Here is a 20,363-nt window from a genome sequence, read left to right on the forward strand (position 1 = left end):
TAAAATAGGAGCAGGAGTAGCTTTGTGGCTGATTTGTGCCTTAACTCCCCTTCCTGCCTGCTTTCCTATCCCTTGTTCTCTGGCGAGAACAAAAGTCTGTTTATCCTTGCCCTGACAAACTCAACAATGGAGCATCTAAAATCCTCTTGAGTAGACAATTGGAAAGATTCACAAGTGTTGAATGGCTGTCTGAAATAATTTCTCCTTATCCCTAGGCTGCAACCCCATGCTTTAGATTACCCAACCAACAGAAACAAAATAGTATCTACCCTGTCAAGCCACTTGGCCTATCATTCTTCTAAACTCCACAGAATAAAGCCCAATTTACTCAGCTTCTTGTCATTGGACAATACTCTCATCCTGGAATCCAAACTGTGCCATTTCCAATGACAGTGTATCCTTTAAAATATGGAGGTCAGGTGTACCAAGTGTCACCAACGCCTTTTACAGTTGTAGCTAGCCTTCCTTGTTCTTGTATTCTAGTGCCCTTGTAATAAAGACAACTAGGCCATATGCCTTACCAATTGCCATACTTTCTGCACTCCTTGTTTGAGGGTACCCAAATCTTTTTAAACATCAAATTTAAAAGTTTCTTACCATTTAAAATAAATCTGATTTTCACTTCCTCCTACCAAAGTGAATAGTCTAATTTTCCCACTTGTACTATATTTCCCAGCTTATTCCCACTCATTTAATCTGTTTTTCTCTTTATGACTTCTCTGTGTCCTCCTCACAGCTTACATTCCCACCTAACTTTATGCCATTAGCAAACATGGATACATACTCTCAGTTTCTTTGTCTAAATCACAAATATAAGTTGTAAATAACATTTTTGCAACACTCCACTTAGCCTGTTTCTCTCTTTATGACCTCTCTGTGTCCTCCTTACAACTTACATTCCCATCTAGCTTTCTACCAATAGCAAACTTGGATACATACTCTCGGTCTCTTTGACTAAGTCACAAATATAGGTTGTAAGCAACATTCTTGCAGCACTCCACAGCTTAGTCTGCCAACTTGAAAATGCCCTGTTTATCCCTGCTATTTGCTTCCTATCTGTTAATCCATCCTTTATCCATGCTAATATATTACCTTCTCCACCCATCACCAGTTCCATGAGCCCTAATTGAATGCCTTTTGCAAATACAAGGAACATATTCTGCTTATAGCTGCCCTACTAGTTACATGCTCAAAAAACTCTTAAATTTATCAAATACATTTTCCCTTTTGGAGAACTATGTTGATTCTAACTGATCATACCATGATTTTCCAACTGTATTGCTAGGAACGTAGATCTTAAGAGAAGGAATAGGCCATTTGGTCCTTTACTCCACCATTCAATAATGTCAAAACTAGTCTAGCCGTGATCTCAATCACACTTTCCTGTCTGCCTGCTCCCATAAACTTTAACTTCCTTTTCTATCAAAATTCTGCCTTGAATAAACTAAATCACCTCGCCTTTACAGCTGTGGGGAGAGTTAAGACTTCCTTAATGATAGATTCAAAGCATTCCATCTCCCATCTTTCTTCACCTCTGGCTTCCCCTTTCAGCATGGTCTGCAATCAGTGACTTTCAGTAACATCCTTGAATTTGTAGCATCTGGAAAGGAGAAAAAAAAACATGAATTTATATGGTGCTTTTCATAACCACTGGGGGTCTCCAAGCAATTTACAGTCACTGAAGTATATTTTGAATTGTAGATATTGTTACAAATGTGGCTGCCAATATGCGCTCAGGAAATTTACCACAAACAGCAATCTAATGGCCAGATAATCCGTTCTTTTGATATTGACTGAGGGGAAAAAGTTTGGCCAGAATGCCAAGCATAACTCCCCTGCTCTTCTTCAAACAAGTGCCATGGCATATTTCACAGCCACCTATCATTCCCAGGAAGATAGGGCCTGAGCTTATCATCTCAACTCAAAAACAACACCTCCAGCAGCGCAGCACTTCATCTGTACTGCATGGGAATGTCAGTTTTGACTTTTTGCACTCAAGCCCTAAAGCAGGACTTGAACCTGAAACACTGCACCACGGGGCAAGAGTACTACCCAGGAGCTGACACTCAAGATAGGCAAAATACCATCCTTTGGTTATATCTCTTGTTGAAGAAATTACTGTCTGTTCCCTTAACTATTGAATGTTCCGTCACTACCGTTCTACTATTCATCATTCTTCAACACCGTCCCCACTCTTTGGTTCCATGGCCTTTGTTCTGGCTGCACTTTCCAGAGAAATCATCACCCTTACTGGTATTGATAACTGCTACACAAGCATACTGTCACTGTCTCAGGGCATGGCAGAGTCTAGCTCCAAGTTGGCAAAAAAGCGTGGTGTAGATCTTATACACTCCACACCCTCTGTTCCATCTTGATTTTGATTTTTTCATGGGAAGTTGGCATTGCTGGCTTGGCCAGCATTGATTTCCCATTCCTAACAGTCCTTGCATTTAAGAGTCAACTACATTGCTGTGGATCTGGAGTCACATGTAGGCCATATAAAGAAATGATGATGGATTTCCTTACCTAAAGAAGATTAATGAATCATTGGGTTTGTACATCAATTGACAATGGTTTCATGGTTATTATCAGATTTTTATTTCCACAATTTGCTATGATGGGATTTAACCCGGGTCCCCAGAGCATCATCTGGGCCTCTGGATTACTATTCCAGTGAGCATTCCATGATGTCACTGCCTCCTTGTATCTTGTCTTGTTGGCTTGCAGACTTAGAAACTCTGCTACAATATCTGTTGGACTTTTTGTATGGAGAGATCATCTATTCCTCTACTCTTTCTACAAAGATGCCAAAACACGCCTTAGTAAATTAAGGGACTCAACACAAACAACAATAACTTAGATTAGTATAACGCCATTAATCTAATAAAACTTCACAACATACTTCACAGGAAAAATATAAAAGTATGACGTGAGTCATGTAAGAAAGTATTAGGTCAAATAACCAAAAGTTTTGTCAAAGGGAATGTTTTGAGGAATGTTTTACAGGAGGGAAGCTAGTGAGGTAGAGAGATGGAAAGTTATCAGGAGGGAATCCCAAAGTTCATGGTCCAGAAAAGTGGTGACATAGCCATCAATGGTACATAATTGAGAATGGAATGCAGATGCTGTTTACTGAAGGAGATTGCAAAGATAGGGAGGGGCAAGGTCATGGAGAGATTTGAAAACAAGAATGAGAAATTTAAAATTGAGACCATATAGGTCAGTGAATATGGGTGACGGGGAATGGGACTTACTGAGAATTAAGACTCAGAATAAGCAGGGTTTTGGATGACCTCAAAGTGGAGGACTTACAGCCGGGTGCACTTTTTGCAGTAATCATGTCTGGAGATGAGGAAGGTATGAGTGAGGGTTTCAGCAGCAGATGAGATGAGACAGGTGTGTAGTTGAGCAATAGCACAGATGCAAATGGGTGGCCTTAGTAATATGAGATTGGATGTGCATCTCAGGATCAAATATGACACTAAAGGGTTGCAAACAGGTTAACTTAGACTTTTACTCGCTAAGTTAACAATATTGGAGGAATCGAGAGGTGGTGCTGGGGTGGGCCTGGGTGTCATCAGCATATGTCTGAAACCTAATGTTGTTGAAGTGGAAATTTTTCCTGCTTCTTGACTGTGGTAGAAAGACTCAACAAAATTCATTCCAACAAAATAACTTATCTTCATTTCTGAAAGACTGCGCGAAGTATTGGTAAAAACTTGAGTTCAGAGAGCCATTGTTATGACTTGCTAATTCTGCTCTCAAGTCTGCCCTTACATAAAGAATCAATTCAATAGTTATACATTTTTCTTATCAGTTTACAAGACTTAAGGAATTCGATTAGTAATACAAACAGTAGCAACATCATTAATTGTGTTATAACCTGGTGACCTCTGAGACCTCTTTGTCTCATCATTCATACTTTTATCTTGTCCTTTTGATAGAACAGAAGAAGGCCAATGACTTTGTCATTTCTGACCTTATCTCGCCTCACTCATACATCACTAGGTCATGTGGAATCAGCCTTATCAGGTCTTGACCTTCTCGGTCTTATTCATGTCTTAGGTTATGCGGAGTCAGTGTTCCTTATTTTGTACCAAACACTTGACCATTTTTCCCATCATGCCACTACTTCATTTGTACAACTTCACATTCCCTCCTTTTGTCATATCATGACAACTAACTAAATAGGGATATCCATGACTCGATTAATAATGCATTTACACAAGCAACCAAGTAATCTTATCCCCAGTAGCAATAATAGTAGCAGCATGAAGGCCTTAAAGATCCAATCAAATAATCTGTGACCCAACCATCCCAACCAACCCAGTGAGTCATAGTCACGAAATTCACAAATTTTTTGAACTTGAGCAGCCTGTTTCTTAATATGGTCAGCCAGGTTGGTGATATTTTCAGAGGCATCTGGGATATAAGTACAATGGCGCATGTTCCTCCCTGCAAGGCTAACAGATAATCCAAAACCAGTCGATTTTGTAATGTCACAGTCCGAACAGCCACCAGCTCAGCCGAGACCTCGGCCAGTGCCTGTCCAGTTGTCCTGGCTTCTGTTGCTGTTATGTTTGCCAGTTTTTCTATTATAGGCCATAAAACCATCAGCCAATGTCATGCAGGGTGTTGGGGAAATATGTGCCCATGAGCTATTAGAGGTTATATTCCATACTTTGGACCAATCAAGAACAAACATGCCCTTGCTAGATAGATTTGCTACTGGTTCTTGCCACTTAGCTGTAAGGTTGCATCTACTTTGCTCCATCAATTTTCCTTTCCCAGATTTACTAAAACATAGGGAACCTCGCACATCATTTGAGGGGATAAGGGAGGGTGGAAGTAAAGCTTGATTATAAGCAGGCTGGTATCAAGCTGAAAACCTAGTCATTTCACAGCCAGCTGATTTCTATTTTTTCATATCTCCCCGATCCCTGTTCGGTTTTGACGTAGAATCCATTCAGCTGTCTCTGCATATGGAATGGGAGGGATTGGAGAGGTATTCCTTCCCTCAAATGGACAGGGATGTGGGTACAAACCCAACACTTGCTTACATTCAATTTTCCAGCACACACATATGACAAATATAAATAGGTATTGGCATTCAGTCCCCAGATAGTTCGCTTTTTCACTACCGAGTGGCAATTAAGGCCAAATAGTCCAGAAAGTCCAAAAAATATAATGAAGATCTTCATCCTCTGTTCGTATCTGGGTTGGAGACAATCTTCTTGTAATCGGATGAATGTATCCAACTTGAATGTCCTTCAATCTTGCCGGAAGTTGGTGTGGTCAGTAGTAGTTGAAAAGGTCCGCTCCAGCGTTATCCTAGTTTCTTTCTATCCCAGTTCTTCACCAATACGTAGTCTCCAGGTTCGATCACTGGATATCTAGAGGTGGCTGTCCCTGCTGTCTCTGGGAGATGTGCTTGTTTCATCTGTGAGTGGAGAAACTTCAGAGAAAGTGTTAATTGCTTCAAATAATTCTGCATCTATTCCTCCATCACATGGAAGTCTACTCCCTCCAGGGGTTTCTCATGGGCATCCCAGGGAGTCCTCATTGGCCGACCGTAGACGATCTCTGCAGCTGACACTCAAGTCCGCAAATGGGGAGTCATTCGCACGTGAAACAGTGCCAAGGGCAATACCTTTAGCCAATTTCATCCAGTTTCTTCAGTCAATTTAGATAATTTTTCTTTTAAAGTCCCGTTAGCCCTTCCCACAATTCCTGCTGCCTACAGGTGATACGCGCAGTGCAGTTGTTGTTTAATTACAAGCGCTTCGCACAATTCAGTATTGATCCAGGCCACAAAATGTGTCCATTATCTGAGCTCACCATTTTGGGTACCCCAAAATGAGGAATAACTTCTGTCAACAATAATTTCACCACCGTATGTGCAGTACAATTCTTGGTGGGGAAGGCTTCAATCCATTTATTAAACACATCAATTATTACTAAACAATTATTTATAGCAATGTACTTTTGATAATTCAATAAAATCAAGCTGTATACAGGCAAAAGGGCCATCTGGCAAGGGAATGGTTCCAGGAGGGCATTTAATTCCTTTACCCTTATTATTTCTCATGGAAATGAGGCATCGATCCAGCCACGTTTGTGCTGCTGCATTCAATTCTGGATGCCACCAAGTCTTTAGAAGTAGCTGTACCATTCTCTCCTTGCCAAGATGGGTACAAGAATGCAAATAGTCAATAAGTACTGGCAATAAAGAATCCAGAATACAAACTTAACCAACTGGAGTAAGCCAGAGGTCCCGTGCCAAGAAGTATGAACACCACATTGACTACCATCGTGTGTACTCAGAATCAGAGGCGTCCCTCTGTAAATGTTGAATCTTAGTTATCTCTGGCATGCCCTTCGTCCCCAATGCAGGTACCTGATTTCGAGCCTGATTATCCCCAGTGGGAACTATCACAGAGGCCAATACAGCTGCTGCCTTGGCAGCTGAATCAGCACGGGCATTCCCTAATTGCACAGGCGAGTCCCCCTTAGTATACACAACACATTTAATAACAGCCAATTGATGGGGAAAGGGAGGGTCTAAGGGTCAATTCCTCCTGTTCCTCTGTATCGCCTAAATAGGGAAACAGCGGCATGCCAGGGCAACTGGGAGGATCCTCGGCTAGCCCAACCTGCCTATCACCCGATGCTTTCTTAACCTTGCTCCAGCTTTTCATCTCATGATGCTTCCTATCCCAAAGCTCACACTCCAATTTCAAAGTTTCCCAATCCTTTGATTTCCCATCCACACATTCATCAATCCCTCTTCTACGTGCATTATCCCTCCAACTCATTATTAACGATTGCTCGTGGTGCCTAGTCGACTCTTTCCACAAAGTTACTTATTCTCGTAAATTCTCAATTAATGCTCACATAATTTCTGCTTCAAGACAAAGGAGAGAGCGCATGGTTCCCTCCAAGGTCTACATCATTTCTTAAACTTCAATTTACTTTCCAATTTTTATTTAAACTCTGTATCAAACCTACTGTTGTAAAATCACAATTAGGGGAAGAACATTAAAGCAAATAATAAGGAAATAGCTACGCAACCCCTTTATTAAACACACATGGAAACACATGGAGGCTTCCAACATGCATTCTAAAATGAGTAAAGTCATCTTCATTCGTCTTTCTTCCAAACTAATTAAACTCAAAACAGAAGTAAATTCAAGAAATCTTAACAGTTTAACAATTTCTCAGCCTCTTTGATGTTGAAACTGAAATGTAAAGCATTGTATTTAATGCCGCAATAAATATTTCACAAAAGACAAATGACCAGACCACACAAACACACTGAAATACAAAAACTAAGATTACAACAGAGTGTGCTTTGTGATCAGCTCTACTCCAGGTTTGTAGTTGATTCACTACTTGCACACGTTTTAAACACACGCACTTATGCTACCTTATATAACTGCCTTTTCTGTTAGTTTTTTTGACTTTATGTCCCAAAATTACTGCAAGTCTTACAACACCAAGATACATCCTGTCTGGTACAGAATGGGTTGATTCTCCACTTGTTTCAGCAGAAGGGTGGGGGGAGTAAGTTCACTCAGATGGACTCTTCAAACACTTAGGAATAATTCTTTCATTGTCAGTTCTAGCAAGAACACATTTTTAAATTAACAAAAGTCTGATCCAGAAAATGCAAAATAAGGTCTATTTTTATCACCTTTAAATATCCCTACTAAATTAAGACACTTGCACATTCTTACAATTCTGGCACAGTAAAAAAAAATTTCACAAGAGCACACAACTGGATCTTATCACTTGGAGCACAGATGCACAAAGAAATACTGAAAGCATTCTGATGTGCAACAATCTACATGATTAATTATTTCTACAGCTCTGCCTTTTTAAACAACACAGGCAAGTACAAAATCAAATCTACTGTGTGCCTAAATGGTTAATTCTCCTTATAACTTTTCAGATGTAATGTAATGCCACCTTTCCCACATGGCAGAGCTCAAATCTCTGTCCGATCCCTACATAATTTATTAAACTTGAAACAATTCACTTTGATTGGCTATACCCTATTACACCACATGAGGCTCTCGATCGGACAATTACACCCTCTCTCTCTCTCTGTACCAAACAGAGTCAGCCTGCTTGTTTCTTTTTAACCCTTTACAGATGGGAGCTCACTGGCCTCTAATAAATCTGGCCATGTTTGATTTGGGTGCCTCCTGTTGTGACAAATTCCCCTTCTCCCCCAAACAGTCATATAGTCATGTCCTAGATATTACACCTGGGTCTTTCCTACTTGGACCTTTTTCGGATTTGTCTTTAACCCTTGATCTTCTAAGTGCTTCAAGATTGAGTATAATGCTGTCTGATGTTCTGCTTTAGTTTCAGAGGCTATCAAAATATTGTCTACATACTGTAAGATTGTGCTCCCTTTCGGGAGTTCCAATTGTTCTAGAAATTGCTCATTGCTGGGTGAAATATGACCAGGCTATTACGGAATCCCTGTGGGAGTCTAGTCCATGTATGCTGCTTATCGCCTACTGTGAAGAAAAATTTATCCTGTGAGTTAAAGTTCAAGGGGATGAACCAGAATGTGTTAACTATATCTCTTGTTGGACGATGATAATACCAAAATTTGGCATTTGCACTCCAGGGCTGGAATTTTCCCAGTGACACCAGGATCTGATGTCTTTCCCCTGGTGTGAAGGATTTAAATCGGTCAATGGGATTATTTACTGTTCCTCCCCTCACTACCGGAGCAAGGTCGCAGACCTCCTCCTCAGTGTCGAAGTTGCCCCCAGTTTCATGGTCATACTGCCGGGGTAGGGAGGTAATGTCGCCCTGCAGTGGTCTTCTAACACTTGGTTTTGTTTCTCCAGTTCCCTTACTCTGAATTCTAATTTCCTAATCTTTTTTATCCTCACTTCACTTCTTAGTAAGAATATAAGAAATAGGAGCAGGAGTAGGCCATCTCGCCCTTCGAGCCTACCCCGCCATTCAATAAGATCATGACTGATCTGAAGTGGATCAGTTCCACTTACCCACCTGCTCCCCATAACCCTTAATTCCCCTATTGATCAGAAATCTATCTACCCATGACTTAAACATATTCAACAAGGTAGCCTCCACCACTTCAATGGGCAGAGAATTCCAGAGATTCACCACCTTCTGAGAGAGGAAGTTCCTCCTCAACTCTGTTCTAAACTGACCCCCCCCTTATTTTGAGGCTGTGCACTCTAGTTCTGATTTCCTTTCTAAGTGGAAAGAATCTCTCTATCTCTACCCTATTTAGCCCCTTCATTATCTTGTAAGTCTCTATAAGATCCCCCCTCATCCTTCTAAACTCCAACGAGTACAGGCCCAATCTACTCAATGTCTCCTCATAAGCTAAGCCCCTCATTTCCGGTATCAGCCTAGTGAACCTTCTCTGTACTCTCTCCAAGGCCAATATATCCTTTCGCAAATAAGGGGACCAAAACTGCACACAGTACTCCAGTTGCCAGTGCCTGTACAGTTGCAGCAAGACCTCCCTGCTTTTATATTCTATCCCCCTCACTATAAAGGCCAACATTCCATTCGCCTTCTTGATCACCTGCTGCACCTGCAGACTGAGTTTTTGCGATTCGTGCACGAGGACCCCCAGGTCCCTCTGCACAGTGGCATGCTGCAACTTTTCACCATTTAAATAATATTCCATTTTACTATTATTTCTTCCAAAGTGGATAACCTCACATTTGCCAACGTTATACTCCATCTGCCAGGTCCTTGCCCACTCACTCAGCCTATCCAAATCTCTCTGCAGGCTTTCCGCGTCCTCCACACCATTCACTTTCCCACTCATCTTCGTGTCATCAGCAAACTTTGTTACCGTACACTCAGCCCCCTCCTCCAGATCATCTATGTATATGGTAAACAGTTGAGGCCCCAGCACTGATCCTTGTGGCACGCCACTAGTCACCAACTTCCAAACAGAAAAGCACCCATTTATTCCAATTCACTGCTTCCTGTTAGATAGCCAATCCTCAAATCCACGCTAACACTTTATCCCTAACTCCGTGTACCCTAACCTTCTGCAGCAACCTTTTGAGGCACCTTATCGAATGCCTTCTGGAAATCTAAAAACACCACATCCACCAGTTCCCCTCTGTCTACCGCACTACTCACATCTTCATAAAAATCCAGTAAATTCGTCAAACAGACTTCCCCTTCACGAATCTGTGCTGCGTCTGCTTGATCAAACTGTTCTTTTCTAGGTGTCCTGCTATTTCTTCTTTAATGATGGATTCTAGCATTTTTCCCAACTATGGATGTTAAGCTAACCAGCCTGTAGTTACCTGCCTTTTGTCTGCTACCTTTTTTAAACAGCAGCGTAACAGTAGCTGTTTTCCAATCTGCCAGCACTTCCCCAGAGTCCAGTGAATTTTGATAAATAACTACTAACGCATCTGCTATTATTTCTGCCATTTCTTTCAGTACCCTGGGACGCATTCTATCCAGTTCCGGGGACTTGTTTACCTTCAGTCCCGTTAGTCTACCAAGCACTGCCTCTTTAGTAACAGTAATTGTATTAAGGACCTCATCTCCTACCACCCCTCTATCTTTAATATTCGGTAAGCTATTTGTGTCCTCCTCCGTGAAGACCGTGGAAGTGACTACTTGCTCAATTAGTCCAGCTAACTGGTGTATTAACAATATTCCTATCTTCTTTGTTTGGTTTCTCTTTTCTAACTGTCTAATCTGTGATTCCGATGTTTTAATTCTCTCCTTGTCATCAGCCCATTTTTTAATCCAAGACTGAGACCTGTTCAATTAATCCGGTCAATTGGTGAACTAAGAGAACTCCAATTTTCTTAGTTCTGTCCCTTTTTTCCTTTTCAACCATTTCCATTGTTGGTCTAGTGGGTGAGGTGGATCCCACCCCTTCATCCTCATCTGTTTAATGAATTTGTCCCGTCTCATCTAAAAACCAGTCACTTAACATCAATATACCGTGCCCCTGGCAGAAACGGTAATAAAAAGAATTCCTGGTACCAAAATCTAATCACAGGGTCCCTGACCCAAACTAGTACCAAAATCAAATCACAGGGTCCCTGACCCAAAAATCACAGGGTCCCTGACCCAAATTGAGTCTATGTAACCATGATCCATTTCTAAAACGAGATCAAGGGGTCCCTGACCTTAGGCTAGTTGCAATAGGGTCCCTGACCCTCAACACTCTACTCATTGGGTCCCTGACCCTAAACACCCTACTCACAGTCCAATTTAGATTTGAGTACCATCGCCTGTTAGCATCCTCTATAAGGGATGAGGGGTCGATCACTTCTTCAGTCCCCTACAGAATTCACCCAGAGTATTGGTTTCTGCTCACAGCGCAAAATGTTGAAATGGAAATTTTTCCTGCTTCTTGACTGTGGTAGAGAGATGCAACAAAATTCATTCCAACAACTTATCTTTATTTCCGAAAGACTGCGTGCAGTATTGGCAAAAGCTTGAGTTCAGAGAGCCGTTGTTATGACTTGCTACTTCTGCTCTCAAGTCCGCCCTTACATAAAGAATCAATTCAACAGTTATACCTTTTTCTTATCCGTTTACATGACTTCAGGAATTCGATTAGTAATACAAACAGTAGCAACATCATTAATTGTGTTATAACCCGGTGACCTCCGAGACCTCTTTGTCTCATTGTTCATACTTTTATCTTGTCCTTTTGATATAACAGAAGAAGGCCGATGACTTTGTCACTTCTGACCTTATCTCGCCTCACTAGGTCATGTGGAATCAACCTTATCAGGTCTTGACCTTCTCGGTCTTATTCATGTCTTAGGTTATGTGGAGTCAGTGTTCCTTATTTTGTACCAAATACCTGACCATTTTTCCCATCATGCCACTACTTCATTCGTACAACTTCACAATGTTGCATCTTTGGAGGATATCACCAAGAAGCATCATGAAGATGAAAAATAGAAGAAAAATGATGGATCCTTTGGAGATACCCAAGAGAAAAATTGAACCAGCTAGAATTGGAGAGGGGTTGGAGGTGGTTTTTGTGGCCAACCGTGTCAAAGGCTGCAGATAGGCTCAGGAACGAAGGACCAGGAGAGAAATTTTATCTTTGATTACTCCAGATTATTTATAGACACTATAGAACAGGAATGATTACCAAAAATGACATTACTTGGGCATTGGGCACTTTCTATTTAAGAAAAGCTGTACTGGGCTAACTTACAATCTCAATCTTTGCAGAGTAACACAAATTCTTTGCCAAGTAGAGGTTGTGTGATTTCTGGAAAGTGAAGCTTCCTTCACAGGATGACAGTGCACTCTTTGAGTATTGTGTGCAACTGGATTTCCAATATTTCTTGTCAACGTTGATAAAATGTAGAATAAAATCAAAAAATGCTGGAAAAATTCAGCAGGTCTGGCAGCTTCTGCGGAGAGAGAAACAGAAATAATTTTCCGAGCCCATATGAATCTCCTTCAGAGTTGAGGGGGAGAAATGTGATGGATTATATCCTGTATAGGAGCGGATAGAGCAAATTAGGTCAGTGATAGTTGGGAGAGATTGCAACCAAAATGCGTCGGGCATGAGGTAGAGGAAGTATTAGTGGATGGCTACAGAAAGTGCTAATAATTGTCACTGTAACTGAATTTGACTTGCAGAAACAGTCCAGGTTATTTCGAGACACTTTGCAACAGGAAAGGTTGTCAAAATTGGCATTAGTTGGAAATTGGGCACTTGCTAACTGTCAGGCCCATGTTGCAGCCCATCAACTCCACAATCCAATTATTGAAAATAGGAACTATTAAATAAAAGCTTCTCCCGCGCCTACCGCGCAAGTGTAAGGACCCTTCACGCCCCAGCACCCCCTCCAAATTTAAGCCCCGCCCCCTGCCCTGAACTAAGACTCCGATGTGTCCCGCACCCAAACCACCAGCCAAGCCCCGCCCCCAAACCGCCAGCCGCGCGCCGTCACCAAGCCCCGCCACCGGCGATAAGCAGCACCAGAAAGCCCCGCCTCTCAGCGGCCCCGCCCCCCGGCTGATTGGCGGCTCTGGGGCCTCGGTGATAACTTTGATGTTGATTCCCATTTCGGGCGGTGGATTCTCGGTTTTGCTATTAACTACAGCCCCTCCCTCTGTGTCTCTCCGTCACCGAGAGCCTTTGCCGAGTGTTTTAAATGTTCTTCCTGGAGGAGGGTGTTACTCTGTGGAGTCAGTTTTCAGGCTGGAGGCCGCTGCTGTTTATCATGTTGCTGGTAGTCGGGGCCTTCATCGTGGCCTTCGTCCTGCTGCTGTACATGGTCTCCCCGCTCATCAGCCCCAAACCCCTCAAACTCAACGGGTCGCACGTTGTGGTGAGTGAGAGCTCGGTGGGAACAGGTGGATGAGCCGCGGTCGCTGGGCCTGCTGGGTCCAGATCACCGTACCATAAACAGTAGGAGGAGCAGCAAGGGAACCGGGTGGAAGAGAGAGGCTGCCGGGTGGGGAGGGGAGGCCGCCCGTGACGGGGTGGGAGGAGGGGAGGCTGCCCCTGAGATCGGAGGGAAGGGAGGAGGGAACCCCTGAGGGGGGTGTTGGGACAGGAGGCTGCCCCTGGAGGTGGAGGACAGGAGGCTGCCCCTGATGGGGCGGAGGGGGGGGTGCAGGACAGGAGGCTGCCCCTGATGGGGCGGAGGGGGGGGTGCAGGACAGGAGGCTGCCCCTGATGGGGCGGAGGGGGGAGGTGGAGATGAGCTACGCCCCTGGGGGTGGGAGAGGAGGCTCCTCCCTGGGGGTGGAGAGGGGGAGATAAGGCTGCCCCTGGGGTATGGAGGGAAGAGAGGAGGCTATTTATGGGGGTGGGGGGGTAGTTTGAGAAGGCTGCCTGGGAAGGGGGTGGGTGGGGGAAGGAAAGGAAGCTGCCCAACTGGGATGGGGCGGGGGGGGTGGTGTGGGGGCATGCATGGGGGTGGGGGGGTAGACAGGAGAGGAGGGGGGATGGGGGTGGGTGGGGAGACAGGAGAAGGGGGGTGGGTGGGGAGACAGGAGAAGGGGGGTGGGGAGAAGGGGGGTGGGGAGAAGGGGGGTGGGGAGACAGGAGAAGGGGGGGCGTGCGTGGGGGTGGGCGGGGAGACAGGAGAAGGGGGGGGGCGTGCGTGGGGGTGGGCGGGGAGACAGGAGAAGGGGGGGGGCGTGCGTGGGGGTGGGCGGGGAGACAGGAGAAGGGGGGGGCGTGCGTGGGGGTGGGCGGGGAGACAGGAGAAGGGGGGGGCGTGCGTGGGGGTGGGCGGGGAGACAGGAGAAGGGGGGGGCGTGCGTGGGGGTGGGCGGGGAGACAGGAGAAGGGGGGGGCGTGCGTGGGGGTGGGCGGGGAGACAGGAGAAGGGGGGGGCGTGCGTGGGGGTGGGCGGGGAGACAGGAGAAGGGGGGGGGCGTGCGTGGGGGTGGGCGGGGAGACAGGAGAAGGGGGGGGCGTGCGTGGGGGTGGGCGGGGAGACAGGAGAAGGGGGGGGCGTGCGTGGGGGTGGGCGGGGAGACAGGAGAAGGGGGGGGCGTGCGTGGGGGTGGGCGGGGAGACAGGAGAAGGGGGGGGCGTGCGTGGGGGTGGGCGGGGAGACAGGAGAAGGGGGGGGTGGGCGGGGAGACAGGAGAAGGGGGCGGCGTGCGTGGGGGTGGGCGGGGAGACAGGAGAAGGGGGCGGCGTGCGTGGGGGTGGGCGGGGAGACAGGAGAAGGGGGCGGCGTGCGTGGGGGGGTTTGGTGGGGAGACAGGAGAAGGGGGCGGCGTGCGTGGGGGGGTTTGGTGGGGAGACAGGAGAAGGGGGGGGCGTGCGTGGGGGGGTTTGGTGGGGAGACAGGAGAAGGGGGGGGTGTGCGTGGGGGGGGGTTTGGTGGGAGGAGGGTGGGAAGAGAAGGGATGGGGGAGGGAGAATAGGCAAGAGGGATCTGCCTGGGGAGCAGGGGGAGGGAGAAGACTTCCTGGGGTGTGTGGAGGAGGAAGAGAAGGGGGTGCCTGGGGGTGGGGTGGCTGTCTGCGATGTGGGAAGGTGGTTGGTGGGGGGAGGGGGAGAGAAAGGACGTTGGTTGGTGGGGGTATGGTAGGAGAGGAGGCTGCCCCTGGAGGGGCGAAGATGGGGGAGCAAGGGAAGTGGTTGAAGGATAGCAGAGAAGCTGCCCTTGGGTGATGGTGAAGATGCCTGTAGGGGAGAGGCTCTCTGGATTGGAGGAGGGGTATGGGGAGAGGCAATATGGTTGGGGGGGCGGTGGGGATAGAGACACTGCAGTGGTTGGGGGGGGGGGGGGACGCGGAGAGACAGAGTGGCCCTTGGGGTGGAAGGAGAGAGGCTGCCCCTGAGGGATGGGGAGCTGCTGACACTGAGGTGGAGGGGTGATGTGATCTTGGAGAGAAGAGAGGTTGAGGGGGAGGGAAAGACTGCTGGAGGGATAGAGGGAGAAGGATGCAAGCTGCGCAGAACAGGATAGTGGACTGCTGAGGAAAGGATGCTTCCCCCAAGTGGTAAAATGAAGAAGGAAGTGAGATGACTTGGGGGGCCAAGGATGAGAGCCTGATGGGATAACTGGTAGCAAGGGAGAGAAGGAAGAATCAGAATTTGCTCTCCAATGAAATCACTGCTGCACATTATCTTTTATACTGTCAAGACTAGAGCTGCATAGGCTGAATAACAAGTGCTTCAGTTGCAGGTGTTATGCCACAAGGAGCTCTTTCTTAAACAGTTACCTTTTAGGTAAAAATACTTGTGTTTTGCCCCCCCCCCCCCCCTCACTAACTTTATCTTTTAGTAATTTAACATCATGCACTTGTTAGTGATGTTTATATTGCATCTTTATCCTGAATTTTGCAGAGATTTATTTTCTGCCCTTTCATGTATCTTTTGCTTAATATTGACTTGAAAGGTTTTTTTTTCTGAACACTCTTCTACTTTTGTCCTGCCATTACCCAGGTTCTTGTCTGTCGAAGGCAGGTGGCTTTCACACCACTCGAACATTCTACGTTAAATCATTGTGGTTCTACCCAGTGGCTACCTGTTGCCTAACCTCAATCTCATGGCATATGCCTCGCTTGCTTTGCTCCTTGGCGCAAACTTTGCAATCTGTTTGCCATCTTCACCTTCCATGTTTGCTCTGACTTCACACCAGAGTTTCCCCATGTGTTCTGATTTTCTTTTGCACTTCTCCAGGAAGTCTGTTGCTACCCATTCCCATCTCAACGTGTCCAATATAAATTGTTTACAAACACAATCCTCTATTCACAACCTTATCCCGAAGAGTGCAATTATATTTATAACCTGATTGGAAGGCTTTTTTCTCTTTACACCTCTCTTTCTTAACATCATTTTTGTCTACCTGTTTATACATTCAACAAAGTCCCCCAGCTGATCATTATGCTAACCATCTCTAGGACTTTTGATTTGTCCGAGATGTTTGGTAATTATCATTTTAATTCCTCTCTCACTACTCTTGCCCTTGTCTGCCATGAATTACCACTCAACCCCCTCATTTCTGCCCCAGTTGTCTCTGGTTGAAACTTTCACTATCAGTTTAGTACCTCCATTAGTCTCTCTGAAATTTGTAACAGTTCCTCAATCTTGTCACCAGGTTTTTTTCCCACAGAATCTACGTTGCAGGCAAAACCATCTTTGGCTCCAACCATTTCTTCTTTCTCAGCCGGTCTCGTTTTAAACATTCCAAAACATAAACAGAAAATGCTGGAAATACTCGGGTCTGGCTGCATTTGTGGAGGGGGGAATAGAGATAACATTTCTGGTGTGTGAGCTTTCATTAGAACGTTGAGATCTGAGGTTATTCATTTTGGAAGCAAAAACAAGGTGGCAGATTACTATCTGGCTATAAATTGAGAGTGGGGGAGTGTGCAGTGGGACCTGGGTGTCCTTATGTACCAGTCACCTGAAGATAAGCATGCAGGTGTAGCAGATGGTAAAGAAGGCAAATGGCACGTTAGCCTTCATTGTGAGAGGTTTCAAGTACAGGAGCAGGGATGTGTTGCAATTATACAGGGCCTTGGCGAGGCTGCACCTAGAGTACTGTGTGCTGTTTTGGTCTCCTTTTCAGAAAGGATGTTCTTGCTCTGAAGTGAGTGCAGTGAAGGTACCAGTCTAATTCCAGGGATGGCAGGACTGATGTGTGAGGAGGAATTGACTAGGTTAAGCTAGAGTTCAGATGAATGAGAGGGCAATCTCATAGATAATTAAAAATTCTAACATGTCTAGACAGGGTAGATGCAGGGAGGACATTCCTGATGGTGGGGGAGTTCAGAACCAGGGGTCACAATCTAAGGATTCAGGGTAGGCCATTTAGGGTAGAGTTGAGGAGACATCTCTTTACCCAAAGAGTGGTGAACCTGTGGAATTCATTAACACTGGAAGTAGTTGATGCCAAACCATTGATCCAGCCGTCTTTTGAATACATTCAAAGGTTACATAGGGGAAAAAGCAGGATAAGGCTATTGAGTTGGATGGTCAACCATGATCATAATGAATGGCAAACAGGCTCAAAGGGCCAAATGGCCCCCTCCTATTCCTATGTTTCTATGTATTTGATCTGCCTGGGAGGAGAAAAATTGTCTCCCAAATCTCACTAGATAACCATTATAGTTGCTGCTCCTTTTGTCCATTGCTTGCACCAATATTGCTTGTTTTTGCCAGTGACCTGCTTAGTAATTGTCTGGATAGCTAACAGTAGATGTTGCATTGTCACTCACAGATACAAGAGTCACAAATATGGACCCCAATCTGTGGGCCTCACAATAACTTGTGCATATACTATAGCTGTCAACTGCCTCACCTGACTGAACTGGCAATGCTTTTCTTTCTCAGCAATCAAGTTCTCCTCTTACTCTAGAGTCGTGCTGGAGACCAAGAACAATCCCAACCTTGTCTATGCTACCAATTGTCCCCTGATCCTGACCTCACTTTTTTTAAACCTCAATTCAACTTTCTACACCACGTTCATTTTCATTTGCTGTACTCACCTTACTCACCTTTTCACTGAAATTCACTTGCTTCCCCTCAGAACAGTATGCAGTTAAGTGCAATTGAATATAATATCCACGTGGATTTCAGTAAACATGAGCAGGTGTCTCTTGACATAGAGCTGATCAATTTCATCCTGACGGGTGAAAACCTGGAAATTCCTGGATATACACATTCAAGCTGACTTTAAGTGGGATAGCCAAATGGCCAATACGCTTCAAATGCATGCTATTTATCCTCAGGCATCTAATTTATTTCAGATTCTGTCCATAACCTGTTGTTGTTTTACACTGACTACATTTGGTCAAAATGTGTGCTGCGCAAAGTGCCCCAGATTGAAAGAATACAAAAATGCATATGCTGAAATTGATCTTAAGCCCTAAGTACCCAGTCATATGACAGAGTTCTTCATGTCACAAAGCTCAAAACTCTACAAAATAGAGCTAATACTTGTATTAAGTTTAAAAGATCCCTTGTATAATTTACCGAATTTCAGAACTGGTTTACCTCATAATGCCTAGAGCAATCAAGGCCAGCCAGAAGTTTGACTGAATTCAAAGGAAAGGTACTGTTGTGGTCTTGTTCAGATCCTCAAAGAAATACTTAGATGATTACAGGCACTGAAGGACATAAATTTAATATAGGAATGGTGTATTGATTTGTAACTTTATTTCCTCTTTTAATCCTCCACTGGGCATTTTCTATTTCTGAATTGGTTAAATTTGTACGACATGATTGTTAAATGTTTGCATGGTTTGAATGTGATTGCTTAGCTGTTATTTAAACTCTTTGGTGCATGTCACACTATTCAGCTTTCAGTCCCTGTATTTCTTGAAGAAAATACCACTATTATTTACTGCCAGTCATGTCTCACTTTCTAGACCCTAATCTTGCAACACTATTGACTTTTCTATCTTTAGAAATTGTTCTTGACTATTTTAAAACTGCTGTTATTGCATAATGTCTGGAAAGCATACCTTAAAATTCTATTAAGCTCATATTGTTTCTCATCTCATTGTGTCATGGACGGAATGTATTTATTTTGTTATTGCCCAGAATCAGTGTGTTTTATATGGAAAGAGGTATGCCTTTTCTTGACCTTAGAGTTTGTACTTCAATTAAATGGTCCAGCAGCAAACTTTTGTGAGTTTAAAAGTAAATAAGGTTACTTATTCTCAGACCCCCTCCAAATTAAAGCAAAATGATGTACCTGTGCACTGTCCACTACAAATAAGGGTTCACTACAGACTACAGTTAATTCAGTCTTTAATTTGCAATCTCAAAATTCCTACCTTTATAGCTGCTTGAATGATAAATTGATAATTTAAAGTTGAATTGATGGTTAAATTGGGGAGCCTCATGCTCCTTATTTAAAGCAGGTGGGTCAGACTCCCAGTCTGCATTCATCAGGGAGCAACTGGAGGGCTGGCTGTGCACAGATGTATGGTGTAAATAAAGTAACTTGGTGACAGGAAAACAAAAAGTGAAGGATTCATAGCTGGTTCTTCTGGTAAAAACTGGGAAGGTTAACTACTTTTGTTGGCTGCTGTATGCCCTGTAGCTAGTTTCCAAGTTCAGTTCACAGACTGATTAAAATGATGCTTCTGATGAGTCTGCTGGATCTGATCAGCGCAAACTGCTTTCAGCTGTTTTTTTTTGTAGATAAAGAAAATATGACTGTCTCACCATGTGGCTTTTCACACACTCAAGGTCTTTTCCAAATGAAAAGTGATGTTCACATTTATTCCACATCATTGTTGTTGATTCAACACTTCTAAGGCCTATCCACTCTAGTTTGGGTGGGGGTGGCCAACGTGAAGCAATGGGAAGATGATAATGGCCATTCACTTCCACGCCACAAATTGAGTTTCGATCTTCCATTTTGCCCTGTATGAAACAAGGAAATGGGCTGTCTGGAAACTCTAGTCTTTTATGTTTGCCCACATGCATTTACTTATGTATTTGCCAGAAACTATAGATACTGTCTGTTGCTCAAAGATTAAAACTTGCATGATTTGCAGCAACCACCTTAACAGCTGAATTGTGTCTGATTTTTACAAGTTTTATCTGAAAGTTTATGTAATGACATGCCAATATTTGGGTGTGATACGTGGCCAGTTAACTGTTATGTCACTTGCTAATTTCCTCCCGAGTTTCTGATTATTCTCTAGCAAAGAGAACCTCTGCTTGAATCAGATCCCAATGGCAACTTGTGAAACTGCTTTTGGCTTGCTGTTTCTCCTGACTTTTGTTGTCTTTGGTATTGTTGCCTCCACCATTTGCCTCGGTGGTAGCACATTCTTTATTTTCTCTCTTAACTGTGCCATGTAAATATTGCCTACACATGCCCTTTGTTTGCTCCATCTGGAATTCCTGTTATGTTTCT

The 20,363-nt window shown here is 44.4% G+C and overlaps 1 protein-coding gene across 2 annotated transcripts in view; it reads left to right on the forward strand.

Moving 5' to 3' along the window:
* The first annotated feature begins 13,016 nt into the window (after window positions 1-13,016).
* kdsr (3-ketodihydrosphingosine reductase) overlaps window positions 13,017-20,363 on the forward strand; it is a 42,418-nt gene continuing 35,071 nt past the window's right edge. For both annotated transcript variants that reach the window (XM_080205401.1, XM_080205410.1), the window contains exon 1: window positions 13,017-13,343. In XM_080205401.1, coding sequence (XP_080061527.1) covers window positions 13,167-13,343 — 177 coding nt within the window. In that variant the 5' untranslated portion in view covers window positions 13,017-13,166. The remainder of the gene's footprint in view (window positions 13,344-20,363) is intronic.

This window comes from Carcharhinus amblyrhynchos, chromosome 2, assembly GCF_965287045.1.
Source record: "Carcharhinus amblyrhynchos chromosome 2, sCarAmb.v2.hapA, whole genome shotgun sequence".
Classification (NCBI taxonomy): domain Eukaryota; kingdom Metazoa; phylum Chordata; class Chondrichthyes; order Carcharhiniformes; family Carcharhinidae; genus Carcharhinus; species Carcharhinus amblyrhynchos.